General features: G+C 30.8%; 2 protein-coding genes across 2 annotated transcripts; one reads left to right on the forward strand and one right to left on the reverse strand.

Moving 5' to 3' along the window:
- Positions 1 to 6,097: 6,097 nt before the first annotated feature.
- On the reverse strand, positions 6,098 to 9,150 carry LOC109814031 (LOB domain-containing protein 33). Its single transcript, XM_083063996.1, has 2 exons — positions 7,600 to 9,150; positions 6,098 to 7,145 (listed from the first exon to the last, which is right to left on the reverse strand). Exons 1-2 carry the CDS (start codon positions 7,876 to 7,878, stop codon positions 6,762 to 6,764), a joined length of 663 nt encoding a protein of 220 aa, XP_082920122.1. The 5' UTR covers positions 7,879 to 9,150; the 3' UTR covers positions 6,098 to 6,761.
- A 3,444-nt stretch (positions 9,151 to 12,594) lies between these two features.
- LOC109814041 (ribulose bisphosphate carboxylase/oxygenase activase, chloroplastic) lies at positions 12,595 to 15,841 on the forward strand. The gene is made up of 7 exons (XM_020378368.3): positions 12,595 to 12,755; positions 13,290 to 13,621; positions 13,751 to 13,856; positions 13,953 to 14,038; positions 14,267 to 14,739; positions 14,993 to 15,274; positions 15,572 to 15,841. The coding sequence occupies exons 1-7, from the start codon at positions 12,711 to 12,713 to the stop codon at positions 15,685 to 15,687; spliced, it is 1,440 nt and encodes a 479-aa protein (XP_020233957.1). The 5' UTR covers positions 12,595 to 12,710; the 3' UTR covers positions 15,688 to 15,841.
- The last annotated feature ends 1,865 nt before the right edge of the window (positions 15,842 to 17,706 follow it).

Genomic DNA, 17,706 nt, shown 5'->3' on the forward strand with positions numbered 1-17,706 from the left:
TATTTTTCTCAAACTCTACATGGCCTGTCTTTGAAAAGGATTATATCATTTATTACAAAATGTTCACTCATTCAGAAAGTGCATACTGCATACATGCACTTACTTTTTATATTCTCTTTGTTGATATTAATGTTTTTCTTTTCGGTGTTTGGTAGAGTGACGTGGATATGAATGTTTGGATGCGCATGTATTACGGTGAAAATCAAAGCCACTTGCCTGGGTGCCTCAGCCCTCAGTCACGTGAGAAATAATGAATAGCAAATTCAGATTCATAAGGTTAAACTGTTTAGGTTAATCCACCCGTATACAACCTTTTTCTTTAAATACATTCACAAACTATCCAATTTTGTAACTCAGTTTCTAATATCTTTCAATTTTTACAATCAGGTTCTTAGAGTTAATAACAGCTTTACAAATGCTTAACTTATAACCAAACACCTAATTCTGAAAATTGAAAAAGATTAGGGACTTGATTAAAAAAAATTAAAAAGTTATTAAATATAAAATTTGCGTGTCAATTATTTTTATTTTTTTTAAATGAAGAGAATAACATTTTCTAAATAATTACATATAAAATATTGGCTGTCAAAAAAAAATACATATAGAAAAAAAAAAAGTTATATATAACTTTTTGAAAATTAGAACTTTCAAAATTAGCCTAACCAATGACTTGGTAAATCAAATTGAGTTGAGATATACTCTGTATTTCGAGACCCAAAAAGAATATGATTAATTTGATATCACACAACAGGACAAATAGACCAAACTAAATAGTGAAAAAGTTATCAAATTTACTTAATACAATATAAATATATAAATCAATGGAAAAAAAAGAATAAAGTATGTTAATTTAACCTAACATGTCAAGCTAGATAATCCAAAATTATTTTGGCCCATATGTAAAATAACTTAATATTTTATCTTGTTTAACCAGTTGACAATTATATTAAAATTACAATTTCATCCTTAAATTATATTTATATATATATATATATGCGCGCATATGTATATGTGTGTTCTTATTGTATATGATTCGCGAGAGAAAAATCTTGAAATGAGATTCAGGACATGCTCTCATTTCTAAGTTTTGTTTAGAGACAATACATTCACCAACATTTGAACTTTATGAGTTTGTTTAAATAAGTACCTGTAGAAAAAAAATAAATTGTGATTGAGTTCTTTTTTGAAGGTAGTGATTGAGTTCTTAATTTTTAAATTATTGTAATTATTGTAAATGATATTAATATTAATTCTATAGACTTAATTACAAAAATAAAAAATACAAATTTAATTACATTTTTTTTATAATCAAGGGACTTATTTAAAAAAAATTAAAAATCATGAATCTATTAATGTATTAAACCAACTATATAGGAAGTCTTATGGATATTTCTATTTTAAGTTTTAGTCGTTGTACTAGAAAAATATAATTTTTAGTTATTGTTGCTAATGGTAGAAAACCGGAAAAAAAAAATCCAAATCATCATTTTCTCGCAGTTTTGGGTTCATCAAAAAGTTTGTAGGAGTTTCACACTATTGTCAATCCTTTTGTAATTATCAAATTTTTAATAGTATTTCACATCATTTAGACGTTCTTATGCGAATTCTTAAAATAAGAACTGTTTCTTATATTATTTTTTTATCATTGAAGTGAATTACGTGACCTGACTACCATGCATCGTAGAATTAGATTTCATATAAAAATTTATAAGAACTCGGTGCTACATAGTAAAGGAGGAAAATGAGTTCATAATGGAACCCACATAAAGAATTAAGAAATCAAACAAAGTTTTTTATCTTAAAAAAATTAGAAAAAAATTCCTAAATCCTATGTGACACCGAGAAACAAAAGTTACAATGGGTTCATACATTATTAATGATATAAATAATAAGATCTAGTGGTGGTGAGGTCAGATAGATGGATGTTTCATTTTAATTAAATCATTAGTATATATTTAAAAATATTATATTATATATCTCTAATTTCATATTGAATTTATTGACGATTATTTTTTATATTTATATTTTATTCTTTATATATATAATTAGTGGGAGAAAGACACTACGTGTCTATATATTGATTAGTTAAAGATTTATAAAAAGATAGAAAAAAATATAAATTAAATAAAAATAGTAATTCCTTAAAAAAATGGTGAAAGAAATATAGTGGAAGAGTAGTTAGTAGTTATTACAAGAATAAAATTGTCAAAAAAATTGTGTACACCAAGTTATCGCCTTTATATGTCATAGAAGTTAGAGATTTACATAAAGTAAAAAAAATTATAAATTAAATAAAAATAATGAAAGAGAGATAGTGAAAGATAGTAGGTGTAGGTGCAGGGAATCCTCAAGAGATGATGGAATTTAATCAATTTATTGTAGAGATGCAGCTAGTTGATCTACCCTTGGTGGGTAGACGTTTTACGTGGATGCGTGGTGATGGACAAGTTATGAGTAGATTGGACAGGGTGCTGGTATCGGAGGATTGGTGCGATGTGTGGGGGAATGCTGTAGTACAGGTGATGCCACGGGATGTGTCTGATCATTGTGCTTTATTGCTTAAGCATAACGTAAAAAATTGGGGTCATAAGCCTTTTCGATTTAACAATATTTGGTTGGAGCATAAGGATCTGAGGGAGGTTGTGAGTAAAGCATGGGAGGAGGGGGTACAAAAGCCTTGGGCAGCGCTGAGGTTGCAACAAAAATTATCAAATGTTAAGTCAGCTTTGAAGGTGTGGAATAGAGATGTTTTTGGAGATGTGGACTCTAATATTCAGGTTTGTACAACAGAACTGGTTGCATTAGATGAGAAAAATGAAAGACAGGGACTAACAGTAGAGGAAGGGATTAAACAAAAAGAATTGGTAGCATCTATATGGGAGGCACGAAGTCATAAGGAACAGTTACTAGCTCAGAAGGCAAGGAAAAAATGGTTGACTTGTGGAGATTTAAATTCCAAATACTTTCATGCATGTATACGTGGACGTAGGAGTCGTAATCAAATATTGACTTTACATGTTGATGGGAGGTGGATGGAGGAGGCTGAAGAGATTAAGAATTATATTTTGAATTTTTTTCGGGTTCATTTTACATCGAGGGAATGGAATAGACCGTCGATAGATAAAATTGTGATGCCAATATTATCAGAAGAAAATAAGGTTGGGTTAGAAGCTGCATTTTCTTTGGAGGAAGTCACATGTATGATTACAGAGTGTGTTGGTGAAAAGAGCCCAGGGCCCGACGGTTTTAATTTTTCTTTTGTTAAAACTTTTTGGAATCTAGTACAGAATGATGTCATGAAGATGCTAATGGAGTTTCATATGAATGCTTCAATTCCCAAAGGCTTGCTCTCTTATTTCGTAGCATTGATACCTAAGACTAAGAGTCCTCAAGGGGTAGGGGAATTTCGACCAATTTCATTGTTGGGTTGTCTTTATAAAATCATCTCAAAGTTACTTGCAAATAGGATGAAAGGGGTCATGGAGGAGATTATTAATGAACAACAATCAGCCTTTGTCCCGGGAAGGAATGTGTTTGATAGTGTTTTGATTGCTAATGAGGTGGTGGATTATGTGAAAAAGGTAAGGAGGAAATGTTTTGTGTTGAAAGTAGATTTTGAGAAAGCGTACGATTCAGTTGATTGGAGGTTCTTAATATATATGTTACGAAAGTTGGGTTTTGGTGAGAAATGGGTGAAATGGATGGAGGCTTGTGTATGTGGTGGACATTTATCAATACTTGTTAATGGGAGTCCTACAAAGGAAGCAGCAATAGGGAGAGGTCTAAAGCAAGGCGATCCATTATCACCTTTTTTGTTCCTTGTTGTTGCAGAGGGCTTAGGAGCATTGATGAGAAGTGCAGTATCAAAAGGTTTATTTAAAGGGGTACAGGTGGGGGAGGGTCCAGAAATCTCCTTGCTCCAATTTGCAGATGATACTTTGTTAATAGGGGAAGCCACAGAAAGGAATTTATGGTCGATTAAGGCAGTTCTGAGGTGTTTTGAATTGATTTCGGGGTTGAAGATAAACTTTCATAAGAGTTGTCTAATGGGGATGAATGTGGATAATAATTTTATGCATATGGCCTCTAGTTTCTTAAATTGTAAGGTGGGTGCATTGCCATTTTGTTATTTGGGGTTGTATGTGGGTGATAAACCTAGACGAAGGGCTGCGTGGCAGCGACTGATAGAGGTTCTGAGAAATAAACTAGTGTCTTGGAAGCACAAGTATGTATCTATTGGGGGTAGAGTGACACTTATCAATTCTGTTTTGAACAGCCTTCCATTACATTACTTATCGTTTTGGAGAATGCCTCCAGGGGTTATTAAAGAGGTTATAAAGATTCAACGAAGATTCCTTTGGAATGGTGTGAAGGAGAGTTCAAAAATTTGTTGGGTTAGGTGGGATCAAGTCTGCAAGCCTACAAAGGAGGGAGGATTGGGGGTGAAGAATATTGAATGGTTTAATATAAGCTTATTGGGAAAATGGGTGTGGCGGGGTTTGAAAAGTCCTAAGTCTCTTTGGTCTCAAATTTTATCAGCACGTTATGGTTGTATGTCTATTCTTTTGAGGTCTCATGTGGTTCATCCAAAAGCTTCGGATTGGTGGAAGGATTTGGCCCTTGTGTGTCAACAAGCGAATGCATGGTTGGATAATAACTTCTTGAGAGTCGTTGGAGATGGAGGTTCGGTGCGTTTTTGGCATGATAGATGGGTGGGCGGGGTTATTTTGAGTGAGACTTTTCCTCGTTTGTACTCTTTGGCGAAAAAAAAACAATCAACAGTTGGTGAAAATGGACTGTTTGTGGAAGGAGGGTGGCAGTGGGAATTTCAGTGGCGGAGACGTTTGATACTTCAACGGGAAAAAGAGTGGGAAAATGAATTAGTAGAATTAGTTGGTGGGGTGGAGTTGCAGTCAAATATACCCGATATGTGGCTATGGAAATGTGATCCATCAAAGGCTTTTACTGTAAAATCAGCATATTTTTGGCTGCATTCCTTTTTTTCTGCAGGGAATGTTTTGGAGACAATTTTAAAACAAAGTTTTCGATGCATTTGGAAGGTAATTATTGTTGAATTCACTACCAGTTCGAGCAAGTTTAGCAAGGCGTGGTATTCCTGTTAGTAATGTTTTTTGCGCTTTATGTAATAATGAGGCAGAGAACGTTTGTCATCTTTTCTTACACTGCAGAATTTCATGTAAAATCTGGTATTTGGTTCTTCGTTGGCTTGGTATTTCAGCGTGCTTACCTAATGCTTTGGATGAATTATTGCTAAGTATGGATGGATTTGCATGTGTGAAGAAGCAGGGAAGGATATTCACAACTATTTGGATTTCTGTTATATGGAGTTTATGGCTTCTTAGGAACCGTATTATTTTTAATGATGGGGTGTTGGATATAATGGAAATTGTGGAGGCCATTAAATATCGATCTTGGAAATGGTTGTCTGTGGATTTGAAGAGAGATCAATTATTGTATGTTAATTGGCTTATGGATCCTATTTCTTGTATCAAGTGTGTATCCTAGTTCTGTAATTTGTAAACAGGGTGGAGTAGCATAACACTATCCGTAACTTTTTCTATTTCTCAACATTTCTGTATTTGGGTTTGGCACCCCTAGTGCCTCCTTAATACAAATTTCTCTTAGCTGATAAAAAAAAAAAGATAGTAGTTTGAAAATTAGAGGGATAGATATACGTTTTGTTTCAATATTTTATTTGATAAAAATGTTTAAAAATTACTAATGTTTAATAAATCAATTAGTATATTATTCAAACTTAAAGAATAATTAATTTTTAATATTATTTTTTATTATTTAAAAGTATAAAGATAAAAAAGAAGCCTAAAAAAAGTGGATACTAAAATAATACATCCCTTTATTAATGTTATAAATTATAGATGTTATAGATGATGATAATTCCACTGTCAGGGTTTTGGATCCGTCATTGACAGGACCAAAACTTTGTTTTTACGTGTAGGAATTATAAGTCTGAAGTTTAAAATGAAGATATCTAATAGTTCAACCAAATGATAAAAAGGCAGAAAAAGATCCACTAACAAAAGGCCTTTGTCGCAAATAGTATAATTATTTAATTCCTCGATAGAACCCAAAAGTTCCATTTGATCTAGGTACTGAACCAATTCTCACTTGATTCCTATACTCGGATAATGAAACTTCATTTATCAAGTATTCTTTCCTAGTTTGAAATTAATTGCATAGAGCTGCATGCCTGTGGTTTAGTGTTTATCTGCGTATTGAGTAGGCTGTTGAGTAATGATAGATGAAGAAAAATTGCTCGCAGTGCATGTTTGGTTTAAAATAATACTACTATCTGTGTTTGGTTTATTGTTTAAACTCACCAAACTTACCTTAAACTTTCTATTTTAGTGTATTGGGAAGAAGGAATTTCAGTTTGTAAATGTGCAAATGGATATCCAAATATGCACTATGTATCTTACTTTAAGTTTCTGGAGAGAGCTTTTGGAAAGAAAAAAAAAATCTTTACCAGATACGTGCAATTAGTTATTGAGTAATGATTCTCCCATCATTTTAATTACAAAATTTTACATCTGGATTTACACTTTTTAGTCCGTTGATTTGTTAAACATTTAATTGTGATTATTTTAGTATAAATGATTGCGGGAGAGTAGCATTAATCTGACACTCTTACATATTATATTGTAAAATATATGACACAAAAGTTGATTTTCATGCAATCATCCTGCACCAAGTAAAGTCTAGTCACATCTTTTTCAATATTCCTAGTTCTTTATGTCTGCATTATGCTTGAACCATGGATGATTCATGAAGACCTCTTGGTCAATTCCAGATAGGAACTGTTCTAACGGATTATTGTAGTAGGAATCACCAAATGAAGGTTCTTCCACGTGTGCACTAGGAAGCTCCATATCCATCTGTGAGTCAAAACTTTGGTAAACTGTGGCACTTCCTTCTTGTGACAGAAAATTAGCCAGATTATTATTTTGACAATATTGTGTCCTTGTAGCATCATGCTGCAAAATATTATATTGTGTTCCGTTGTTTGAGTTCTTTGGTGCTTGGACACTGTCACAATTGACAACACTGATTGTGGAATTTGTCATTAGACTACCAAGAGTATCTATCTCCTCTTGTAAGCTGGCAACCTGCACATAAAGTTTGAGTTACAAATGAAACACAAATTATGTAAATTATCAAACCGGATTCAGAGTCATTGCTTTTCTGTATACGAGAAATACTAGTAACTCACTCTCTTGTATTAGCTGAATTTTATTGAATATTGCAAAAATTTGAGAGTTTCATACCTTATTTAATGATTCTCATGATTTTCAATAAATTTCAATCAAACAAAAGAGTTTATATTCAAAAGTTTATGTTAAAAGGTGTATTATTAACATTTTTTTTACACATAAGTAGTCCTTGCATTCATAATTGTTGGATGAAGAAGATAATTCATACTATATAAAATATGAGTCATTTATTCTTCATCTGATACTTTCAAATTGTTGAATGCATGAAAAGTGAAAATTCTACCGAAAGGAATTGAGATCTCTAAATTATGGTGGGAAAAAGCAGGTTTAGAGTCACAGCATGGGAAACCTGTTGCTGCAATGCATAGATATGAGCAACACAGCCATATATAGGATCCTGCATGCGAGCCAAGGCTTCATAAGAAATGGTGATGGCAGCATCACTTCTATTCTGGATTGGAAGATGTGACAATAGCCTGGAGACGTTACTAGCACCGTAAATTTTGTGCACTGCTGCAAAATGGGTTGAGGCTTGGTCGTAGGAGAAGTAAGGAGCGAATACACAATCAGTGGCGCATTTTCTCCTTAGGAACTTGCATGCTCCACATGATGAGCCAAGCCCTGTCATTGTCCCAAGTTTTTACTGATTTTATGTTAATGATTTGTGTAGTATAAGACTTGCAATAATTTTGTCTAAGATTCGAACCTTTATAGCCATCACCTGGGAGGTTAAGTTACTTTTGCCGTGTCCAAGGGACATGATTCTTACTTGAGTTTACTTTAAATTAAGTATGTTCTTCTTTTGGGTCTCTTCTGTGGCCTACATTGTCCTTGTCAATTAGGGAAAAAATTTCCTCTTTTATGCATCAAAAGGGCTTTTATTCGTAAAGTTTCTTCCCTGATTGAATATCCAATCATCATCATTTTTTGGGGTTGGTAAAAAAGTAATTAACACAATGGATTTGTGAGTTTGAGTTATAATGCATGCTTTAGGTGATCTAGTTTCTAGCATAGCGTTCATGACTCATTGCGGCCTTTTGTCTGGATATTGTTAATGGCCCTTTAATTCGACCAATTTAATATCTCATTTGTATGCCACTTGTTCTATGAATGCATATTTTAATCCTCACCATAATTCAGGTTTAGCTGTTGGCCACTTAAACTATGGTTTGAGGTGTGTTAGACCAATCCATTGTTACCTGTTATTCCTTCGAGGCTTTTTTCTGACTCTTTCAGACCCAAGAAATTAAAACAGATTAAAATATAATACGAGCTCTTTTTCTCTGTTCTTTTGGTGGCTGTTGTAATGCTGTGCTAGAAGGAAAAAATTAGTGTAGTTCAAGACTATTACATGTTATGTTATGCTCCCAGTCTTATAGTAAATTTCTACATGAAATATAGCCTAAACACGTTGAAATTGTTTGAAAATATAAACAATTAATTTATAGTTCTAAGTCATGTAATAGTTTCTTGCTAAAGGTGGAAGGTTGACATAGGGAGAAATTAAGAAAGGTGGAAGAATGAGTTGGGAGACAATGGCATGAACTCTTGCATAACTTTCTGGTTTCTGTCACTTCAAGACTGTGAACTTTTTTGAGCTATGAATTGGTGGATGAATAACTTTGGGCTTTCGAGTTTAACGATGAAATTGTCTTTCTCTATCATATGCATAATGCATCAATCATCGTCGCTATCTCTTGAAGCGTGCCACCTTCTTTGTCAAGTTACATTCTCACCCTCTCTTGATAGATACAAGAAAAGTTATAATAGTCACCTTGGGAATTATCCACTCATCCTCCCCACCCTCACAAACAATCATTTTTAATTATATCATTTAAATATTCTAATAACTCTAACATTATTAATTTTTTTAAATATATTTAAAACCTAAATGGTAATTAAAATTGTAAGTTTTGATTTGATTCTTATATGTAAAATTCAATAAAATTAGAATACATTAAAAATATAGAACAAGTGTTTTTAAACTTGCAACAAAATAAAACAAAATGCATACAAATAACAAGCGGAGTGGCTTGAGTTAAGATACTAACAAAAAAAAGTTTCATTTAAGCTTATTGAGTTAGTTTCTCCAAAAACTTCATGATTTAATTTATTATTTCTTCACAAATAATAAGTTACTTATTTTTAAGATATTTTATACAAATACGTTTGAATCAACTTTTACAAGTAAAAATTAAGCTTAAAATAAATAGGGTCAAACAGACTCTAATCAAAATACGTCAATTTAAAAAATAAAACACTTAAATCTGACAACTCCAAACAAATTTCAATAAATTAAAACATTTCAGTATCACAAGTCTTGTTTGTCAAATATCAATAAAAAAAAAGACTATTCAAAAGTAGAGCACCTTACTTAAATATATATATATATATATATATATATATATATATATATATATATATATATATATATAAGAGGTTATAATTACACCGGTGTAACTTACTAAGTATTACACCGCTCAATAACTTTATATTAAATGTGAATTTTGTAAATCCAACTGTTAGATTGAAAGTTCATATATCTTAGATCATATATACAAAATTTTATATTAATCCAATATGATTTGATATTTCATTTTTATAAAAAAAAATTGACATAATATATTTATTTCAAAATACACTAAAATATGAACACTTTGATTACCTTCAGGTTGTTGTTCAATTTTAACAAAATTTGATATATGTTGAGAGGGGTTATAATTACACTGGTGTAACTTTTACTAAGTATTACACCGCTCAATAACTTTATATTAATTGTGAATTTTGTAAATCCAACCGTTAGATTGAAAATTCATATCACTTTATACGTGTATATCAAATTTTGTTAAAATTGAACAACAACTTGAAGGTAATCAAAGTGTTCATATTTTAATGTATTTTGAAATTAATATATTACGTCAATTTTGTTTTATAAAAATGAAGTATCAAATCATCTTGGATTAGTATAAAATTTTATATATATGATCTAATAGATATGAACTTTCAATCTAACTGTTGGATTTACAAAATTCACATTTAATATAAAGTTATTGAACGGTGTAATACTTAGTAAAAGTTACACTAGTGTTATTATAACTCCCTTTATATCTATATATTAATAACACCGGTATAACTTTTACTAAGTATTACACCGCTCAATAACTTTATATTAAATTTGAATTTTGTAAATCTAATCGTTAGATTAAAAGTTCATATCTACTAGATCATATATACAAAATTTTATACTAATCCAAGATGATTTGATACTTCATTTTTATAAAAAAAAAATTGACGTGATATATTTATTTCAAAATACATTAAAATATGAACACTTTGATTGCCTTCAAGTTGTTCAATTTTAACAAAATTTGATATACACGTATAAAGTGATATGAACTTTCAATCTAACGACTGGATATACAAAATTCACAATTAATATAAAGTTATTAAGCGGTGTAATATTTAGTAAAAGTTACACCGGTGTAATTATAACCCCCTTATATATATATATATATGTATGTATATATATATGTATATGTGTGTGTAAAACTAGTTATGTAATTTAAAATTAATGGATACATGTATATGTATACATAGATATGAATATTATGATATTCACTTCGTTAAAAAGAAATTAGGAAAAATATTCATATTTGTTACTCGCAAGCAATTATTAAAGTTACCCTTTTTTATTCATCACGAGTTTTATTTGCATATATTTATGGTGCGAATTGATTTGCTATCTCTACTCATAGTTAATTATAAATATGAATACTTATAATTATCATTAGATATTTTAATAATTTTATGACATTATTAACCACGAGACATATTTTAATCAAATTGACTCAAACAGACTTAATGAATTCAGATAAGATTTTTTTAGTATTTAGGTCACCCTCAATCCAACTTGATCAAAATCCTATAATGTATGAACTAAGTAATGAATTTTGTGTTTTTTGACATATGATCTAACCTAACTCGATCTTGATCAAAATCCTGTAATGTATGAGCTAAGTAATGAATGTTGTATTTTATTTTTATAACATTGTAACAATATAACATATTTATTTTAAATTTTATTTTTTTATTAATGTTGATTGTTTGAGTTAATGACAATGTAGCAAATCAACAACTTGTTTGTAATTTAAAAAAAAAAAAAAAACACAAATCCAATCCAACTTAAACTTTTGAATTTTAACTTGGTTGGATAACAGATTCATATAAACTCAGTTCAAACTAACCCACTTATAATCATAATATAATTAAAAATATTTTTAATAATTTTAAAGTATAAATATCTACATGTATAAATACCTTATTACTTATCTATTGTTTGATTATAAGTGAATACTTATTTAATTATTTATTTGCAATCCATAACTGAAGCAAACTAATTTGAGAGAAATTTGAAAAATGTATTTAGTTATTAACCTATATTTTTATTAGATTAAAAGAAAATAAAGGGAGATGATAAACATTATTCTACAAGGTAACCCAATTTTGAGAGGAACTTGATGAAATGATAGAAAGCGTGTCTGAGTGTCGTATATGGCATCATGCGTGCATCGTTGTGGCCATTGCCCAATGGTTCCCTTTCGAATTGGGAATGGAGAGGTCATCACATCGTCTCAATCTTCACACAAGTAGTTAAATGTTATTTTTTAAATCGATATAATTTATGTAATATTTTAAAATTAATAATTAAAAAATAATTTACATTTTTTAGATATAATTTTTGTTAATTAAATATTATTTTAATACAATTAAACTTGGTCTTATTAAATGATGTTTTAAATTTGAGTAGTGCATATAAAAAAACATAACTGATTGGAAAGATTTAATTAGAGATAATTAACTATATTTTTTATAATAATTAATTATAAATGACGAATATTTCACATTAATAATATAATTATTTAAAAAAATATATCGTTAATTATGGTTTTTATTAATACAATTCCCCCAATTATTTTTTGACATTATTTCATAAAAACTACATATGTGTGGGGTTAGTGTGCTAAAAATCCAAATTAAATGGTAGCCCAGATTTTTATGTAATTGACCAATTGATACTGTTGGTCAACACTTCTGTTCTAGTCAAACGAACACTAGCCAACGCTTGAACCAGATGAGATGGATGCTACAAGCTACGTGTGGTAACAAATTCACCTAAAAAGTAATGGATCAGGAAAAGGCTTCAATTCAATTCCAACCTCAGGATCTATGCCTATAGGTAGGTGCCACCTTGCAGTCACTATATGGTTGCCACGTGGCATCCAAGCTAATCTTCATCGTGTGGATATTAAGGATTCTACAACTAGTCTTGAAGATATTCATTTCTGTACACTCAATTGCACCACTAATATAAGTCCTTCCCCATTGTAATTTTTTCTAGCTTCAAAATACTTGCACTCTATTTGCTTGCTCTGCCACTGCAACTTCGAGTACAACACTGCAATGGCTGCCTCAGTCTCCACGGTTGGAGCTGTCAACGGAGCCCCAGTATGATGTTTCTCTACTCTTTGCACTTTAATTAATTATTCTTGTCCTTAAATTATCAACATATAAACCCTCAAATTGTTATTAATACATGTAAGGTAATAGAATTATGTTGGAAATTATGGCTTAAATTTCTGAAAGATATATAATGAGTTATGACACTACCTTTATCCTAGTTAAGAATAGTTCCAAGTTCTCATTTCATATACATGTCTATAACAATTAACAAGTGTGTTTTTTCGTGTCAGAAAGTCTCTGAGTTTGGTATACTTCCATAAACATAAATTTCAAGAATAAGACATATAGAGAGAAATCTATGGAGTTTTAACTCCTCATTTATGTTGATACTAAACTCATTATGTGTTATATAATGTGATAATCAATATATATGATACCAAATTAGCAAAGGCTGGTGTTATTTCATAGTTGAGTCATTATAAAAACAGATTTGGACATTGGAAGAAGACTGTGACAAGTGAGTGAAGTTTTAGAATTAGTTTGAACATTGTGATAGATTAGATACTGTGAATATTGCAGCTGAGCTTAAATAGCTCTGGAGCTGGAGCTTCAGTTCCCAGTTCAGCCTTCTTTGGCAGCAGCTTGAAGAAGGTTATTGCCTCAAGGGTCCCTAGCAGCAAGGTTTCTTCCTCTGGAAATTTCAAAATTGTTGCTGCTGACAAAGAGATTGAGGAGACTCAGCAGACTGATAAGGACAGATGGAAGGGTCTTGCCTATGATATTTCAGATGACCAGCAAGACATTACAAGGGGGAAGGGTATGGTTGATTCCCTCTTCCAAGCTCCAATGGAAACTGGAACTCACTATGCAATCATGAGCTCTTATGAGTACCTTAGTACGGGACTTAAACAGTGAGTGACACATACTTGGGACACTAAGCCAGATAGTGTTTCCTTATCACTTTTATTGTCATGAGTTAAAGGAGTGAAGTCAAGTCCCTTTTGATCTAATTAAACCTGGTCATGATGGTGGTATTTCAGGTACAACTTGGATAACAACATGGATGGATTTTACATTGCTCCTGCTTTTATGGACAAGCTTGTTGTTCACATCACCAAGAACTTCATGACCCTGCCCAACATCAAGGCATGTAAAATTGCACACATGATTCCCACTAATATTGTCCTTTGAGACTTTAGTTAATGAAATAGGACACACTTAATATTCTCATTGTTTTTACAGATTCCTCTTATTCTTGGTATCTGGGGAGGCAAAGGTCAAGGAAAATCCTTCCAATGCGAGCTTGTCTTTGCCAAGATGGGAATCAAGTGAGTAGATGTTGCATATATTACTACTACATAACACATCATTTATATATACACATTACAGAACTAGCAACTCTATATGATAGATACATTGATTTTTACGATAATTACTTTAAAAGTCATGCCAACAATGAGTTTTGATTAGTTGACATTGCTACCGTTGCATAGAAATTAAAATGAGTATTATCTGGTATATATTAATTTCTAGTTCTTATGTTGTTGTGCTTATAGCCCTATCATGATGAGTGCTGGAGAATTGGAAAGTGGAAATGCAGGAGAGCCAGCAAAGTTGATCAGGCAAAGGTACCGTGAAGCTGCTGACATAATCAAGAAGGGGAAGATGTGCTGTCTCTTCATCAATGATCTTGACGCAGGAGCTGGTCGTCTTGGTGGAACCACTCAATACACTGTGAACAACCAGATGGTGAATGCCACCCTCATGAACATCGCTGATAACCCCACAAATGTTCAGCTCCCTGGTATGTACAACAAGGAAGACAACCCCCGTGTGCCCATCATTGTCACTGGTAACGATTTCTCAACACTCTATGCTCCTCTCATCCGTGATGGACGTATGGAGAAGTTCTACTGGGCACCTACAAGGGACGACCGAATTGGTGTCTGCAAAGGAATTTTCCGCAGTGACAATGTTCCTGGTGATGACATTGTCAAGCTTGTTGACACCTTCCCTGGCCAATCCATTGGTAAGTTAAGCTAATAAGTGTCATTCTTCGCTTTCACCTCAATAATATCCGTAACAAAAGATACTATTAAATGTCAATATGTATTATTGGAAGTAAAATTCCAATTTTGATGAGAAAATATTACCAAAAATACTTATCTAAGTTTTGTATTGATATAATTACAAGGTGGGGGTTTACTAGCAGATATGATTGAAATTTTTAAGGAAATAGAAACAAAACAATAAGACTAATGCTGTGGTATTTATGATTGCAGATTTCTTTGGTGCACTGAGGGCTAGAGTATACGATGATGAAGTAAGGAAGTGGATTAGTGGTGTTGGTGTTGATTTGATTGGGAAGAAGCTTGTGAACTCAAAGGAAGGACCTCCAACCTTTGACCAGCCCAAGATGACTTTGGCTAAGCTCTTGGAGTATGGTAACATGCTTGTCCAAGAACAAGAGAATGTGAAGAGAGTCCAGCTGGCAGACAAGTACTTGAGCGAGGCTGCTCTTGGTGATGCTAATCAAGATGCCATTAAGAGTGGATCATTCTACGGTTTGATCTTTTATCCTCAGGACTTGATTTTGATTTATGATGTTTGCATATAGCTTAATTTTCAGTCAACTTAACACTCACCATGCACATTTAATTTTTATCAGATTTTTAAAAATCTAATAATGTATTGCCCACTTAAACTATGTTAATAATGTAATAAAAGTTTTTACATTAAACCTTTAACAATTTGACAAAATATAATAAAAAAGAACACTGTCAAATATAAACTCATACAAATTATATTTCAATCAAATAAAACTAGGTCTAAATTCTTTGGTTATTTCATTTTGTGCGCAGGCAAAGCAGCCCAGCAAGTAAATATTCCCGTTCCTGAAGGTTGTACTGATCCAAATGCCAAAAACTTCGACCCAACTGCAAGAAGTGATGATGGAACCTGCCTATACAGTTTCTAAGAACCTAATCATTCTCCACTTCAGGAGAAGCTTAGACTTGCGAGATTCAAATAATTTATCTTGTTCATACTGGATTGTTATCCTTTATAATTTTGAGGTACATTGTCTACATTTTACAATGTAGACTAATAAGTCTTGATGCATTTTTCTTTTAGACTGTGCATTGTTGCTTTTCTACATTTTGTTTTTTGTTTGACACGATGTTAATATTATCCTATCTACTATCTAGTCATTTTAATCTTGCATGCATTGCCCTAAAGATATGGAAATCCTCACATATTTTAGTTTCTTAGCAAAGCAGTTTATGTATAAGAAGAAATCACGTGCACGAATGGCTTTTATTTAAAAATAAAATAAAATTATTTTGGGTGTGTTTGTGGTTAGCTTTTGGTTTATTCTTAAAAGTTTGTTTGATTAAATTAAAATAATTTGGTAAAGTAGTTCTTCTCAATAATAATAAAATTATCAACTTTTACAACAATTACTTAAAAATCATAAACAATAATGATTTTACAAGTGCATAGTCATTAAATTCCCATTTTAATGGACCTAATGTAACATTTAAAATTAAATTTACAAGTTTCTAACTAATACGTAATATTACCTAATACGTATTTGATTTTCATTGCTATTTCCGCTATCTTATAATATTTTACATGATTTGATGTCATTTTGCACTCCTCCGCCACTTTTACCAAAATACTTTTGTTTTTTAAGTTTTGTTGTCAACTTCTATATTCCAAATATGAAATATCTTTGCAACTTAAAACTATTTAGTAAAAAAATAAATTAAATCTTATAACTATATAAATTATCCGCTAGTTGGACAAAAACACCCTTCATTTGAAATATATTCAGTATGTGCTAATTTTATCAGAGGAGGAAATATAGGATAGAATAAAAGTGAATTGCACATTGTGTCTTTAATAAATAAGTATAGAATTAATCAAAAGAAAATTACATATTAATAAAAGAGAAAAATTCTCTTAATGGGGTTATTCTTGAGCTAACATAATTCGTGACACCTAACGCAATTGAAGTATTCAAGCCGCATCAAATGATGAGATGACTTTATTCACAATTTAAAACCCATTCATTCAGCTCTATACAATATACACACGCTTTAATTAGTGACTAGATGTAAAAAAATCTACCAACATTGATTATCAAAAATAATATATAGTGGACGGCGTCTTTTAACTAAATTATATAATGTTTGAAACTTAATCTTGATTATAAAATAGATTCTATTAAAAAAATAATATTTATTCTATATGCGTTCACAATTTTTAATAAATATTAATTTTAAACACTTTATATCAATATTATAATTGGAAGATGGATTAAAATCATATATTTAATTAAGATAGCATTATTGCCTTTAAAGCATTATTGCCTTTAAAACAAGTAAAATATCAATTTAGTATTTAAAATTAATATTTATTATAAATTAATTTTGTCTCTGATATTATGGAAAAGTAAATTTAATCTTTAATTTTGATAACTATTAATTAATTTAGCTACTTAATTAAAAAAACAATTTAGGTAATATATCTTTTTTTCTTCGTATGAAAGATTATAATGAAATTAATACGATTCGAAGATAAGATATTGTAGATATATTATTTCAACTTTCAACGTTAAATCCGTTGGTAGCTTAATTTAACATGCATTTGTTCATTTCTAATTAAATCAATTTGAAAGATTCTGGTTATTTAACAAGCATTTATTCATTTCTAATTAAATCACTTTGAAAGATTTTGTTCTCAAAAATAATATTTATGAGATTTTTTATAAATATTTTTAATATTATTCAACTTTCTTAAGAATAATGTATATAACTAGTTATTACATAAATTTATATTTTCACCGATGAAGGTAGGAAAGTTTTATTCTCACTTATTTATAAGTTATAACAATATCAAAAAAAGTTATATGTTTTTTTTTTTATTCTTATATACTAAACATAGTAAATTTTTATTAATTTACATTTCACCTTTTTTTAGAAATGTTGAATCT

The sequence above is a fragment of the Cajanus cajan genome, chromosome 9, assembly GCF_000230855.2.
Source record: "Cajanus cajan strain Asha chromosome 9, NIPB_CcT2T_4, whole genome shotgun sequence".
Classification (NCBI taxonomy): Eukaryota; Viridiplantae; Streptophyta; class Magnoliopsida; order Fabales; family Fabaceae; genus Cajanus; species Cajanus cajan.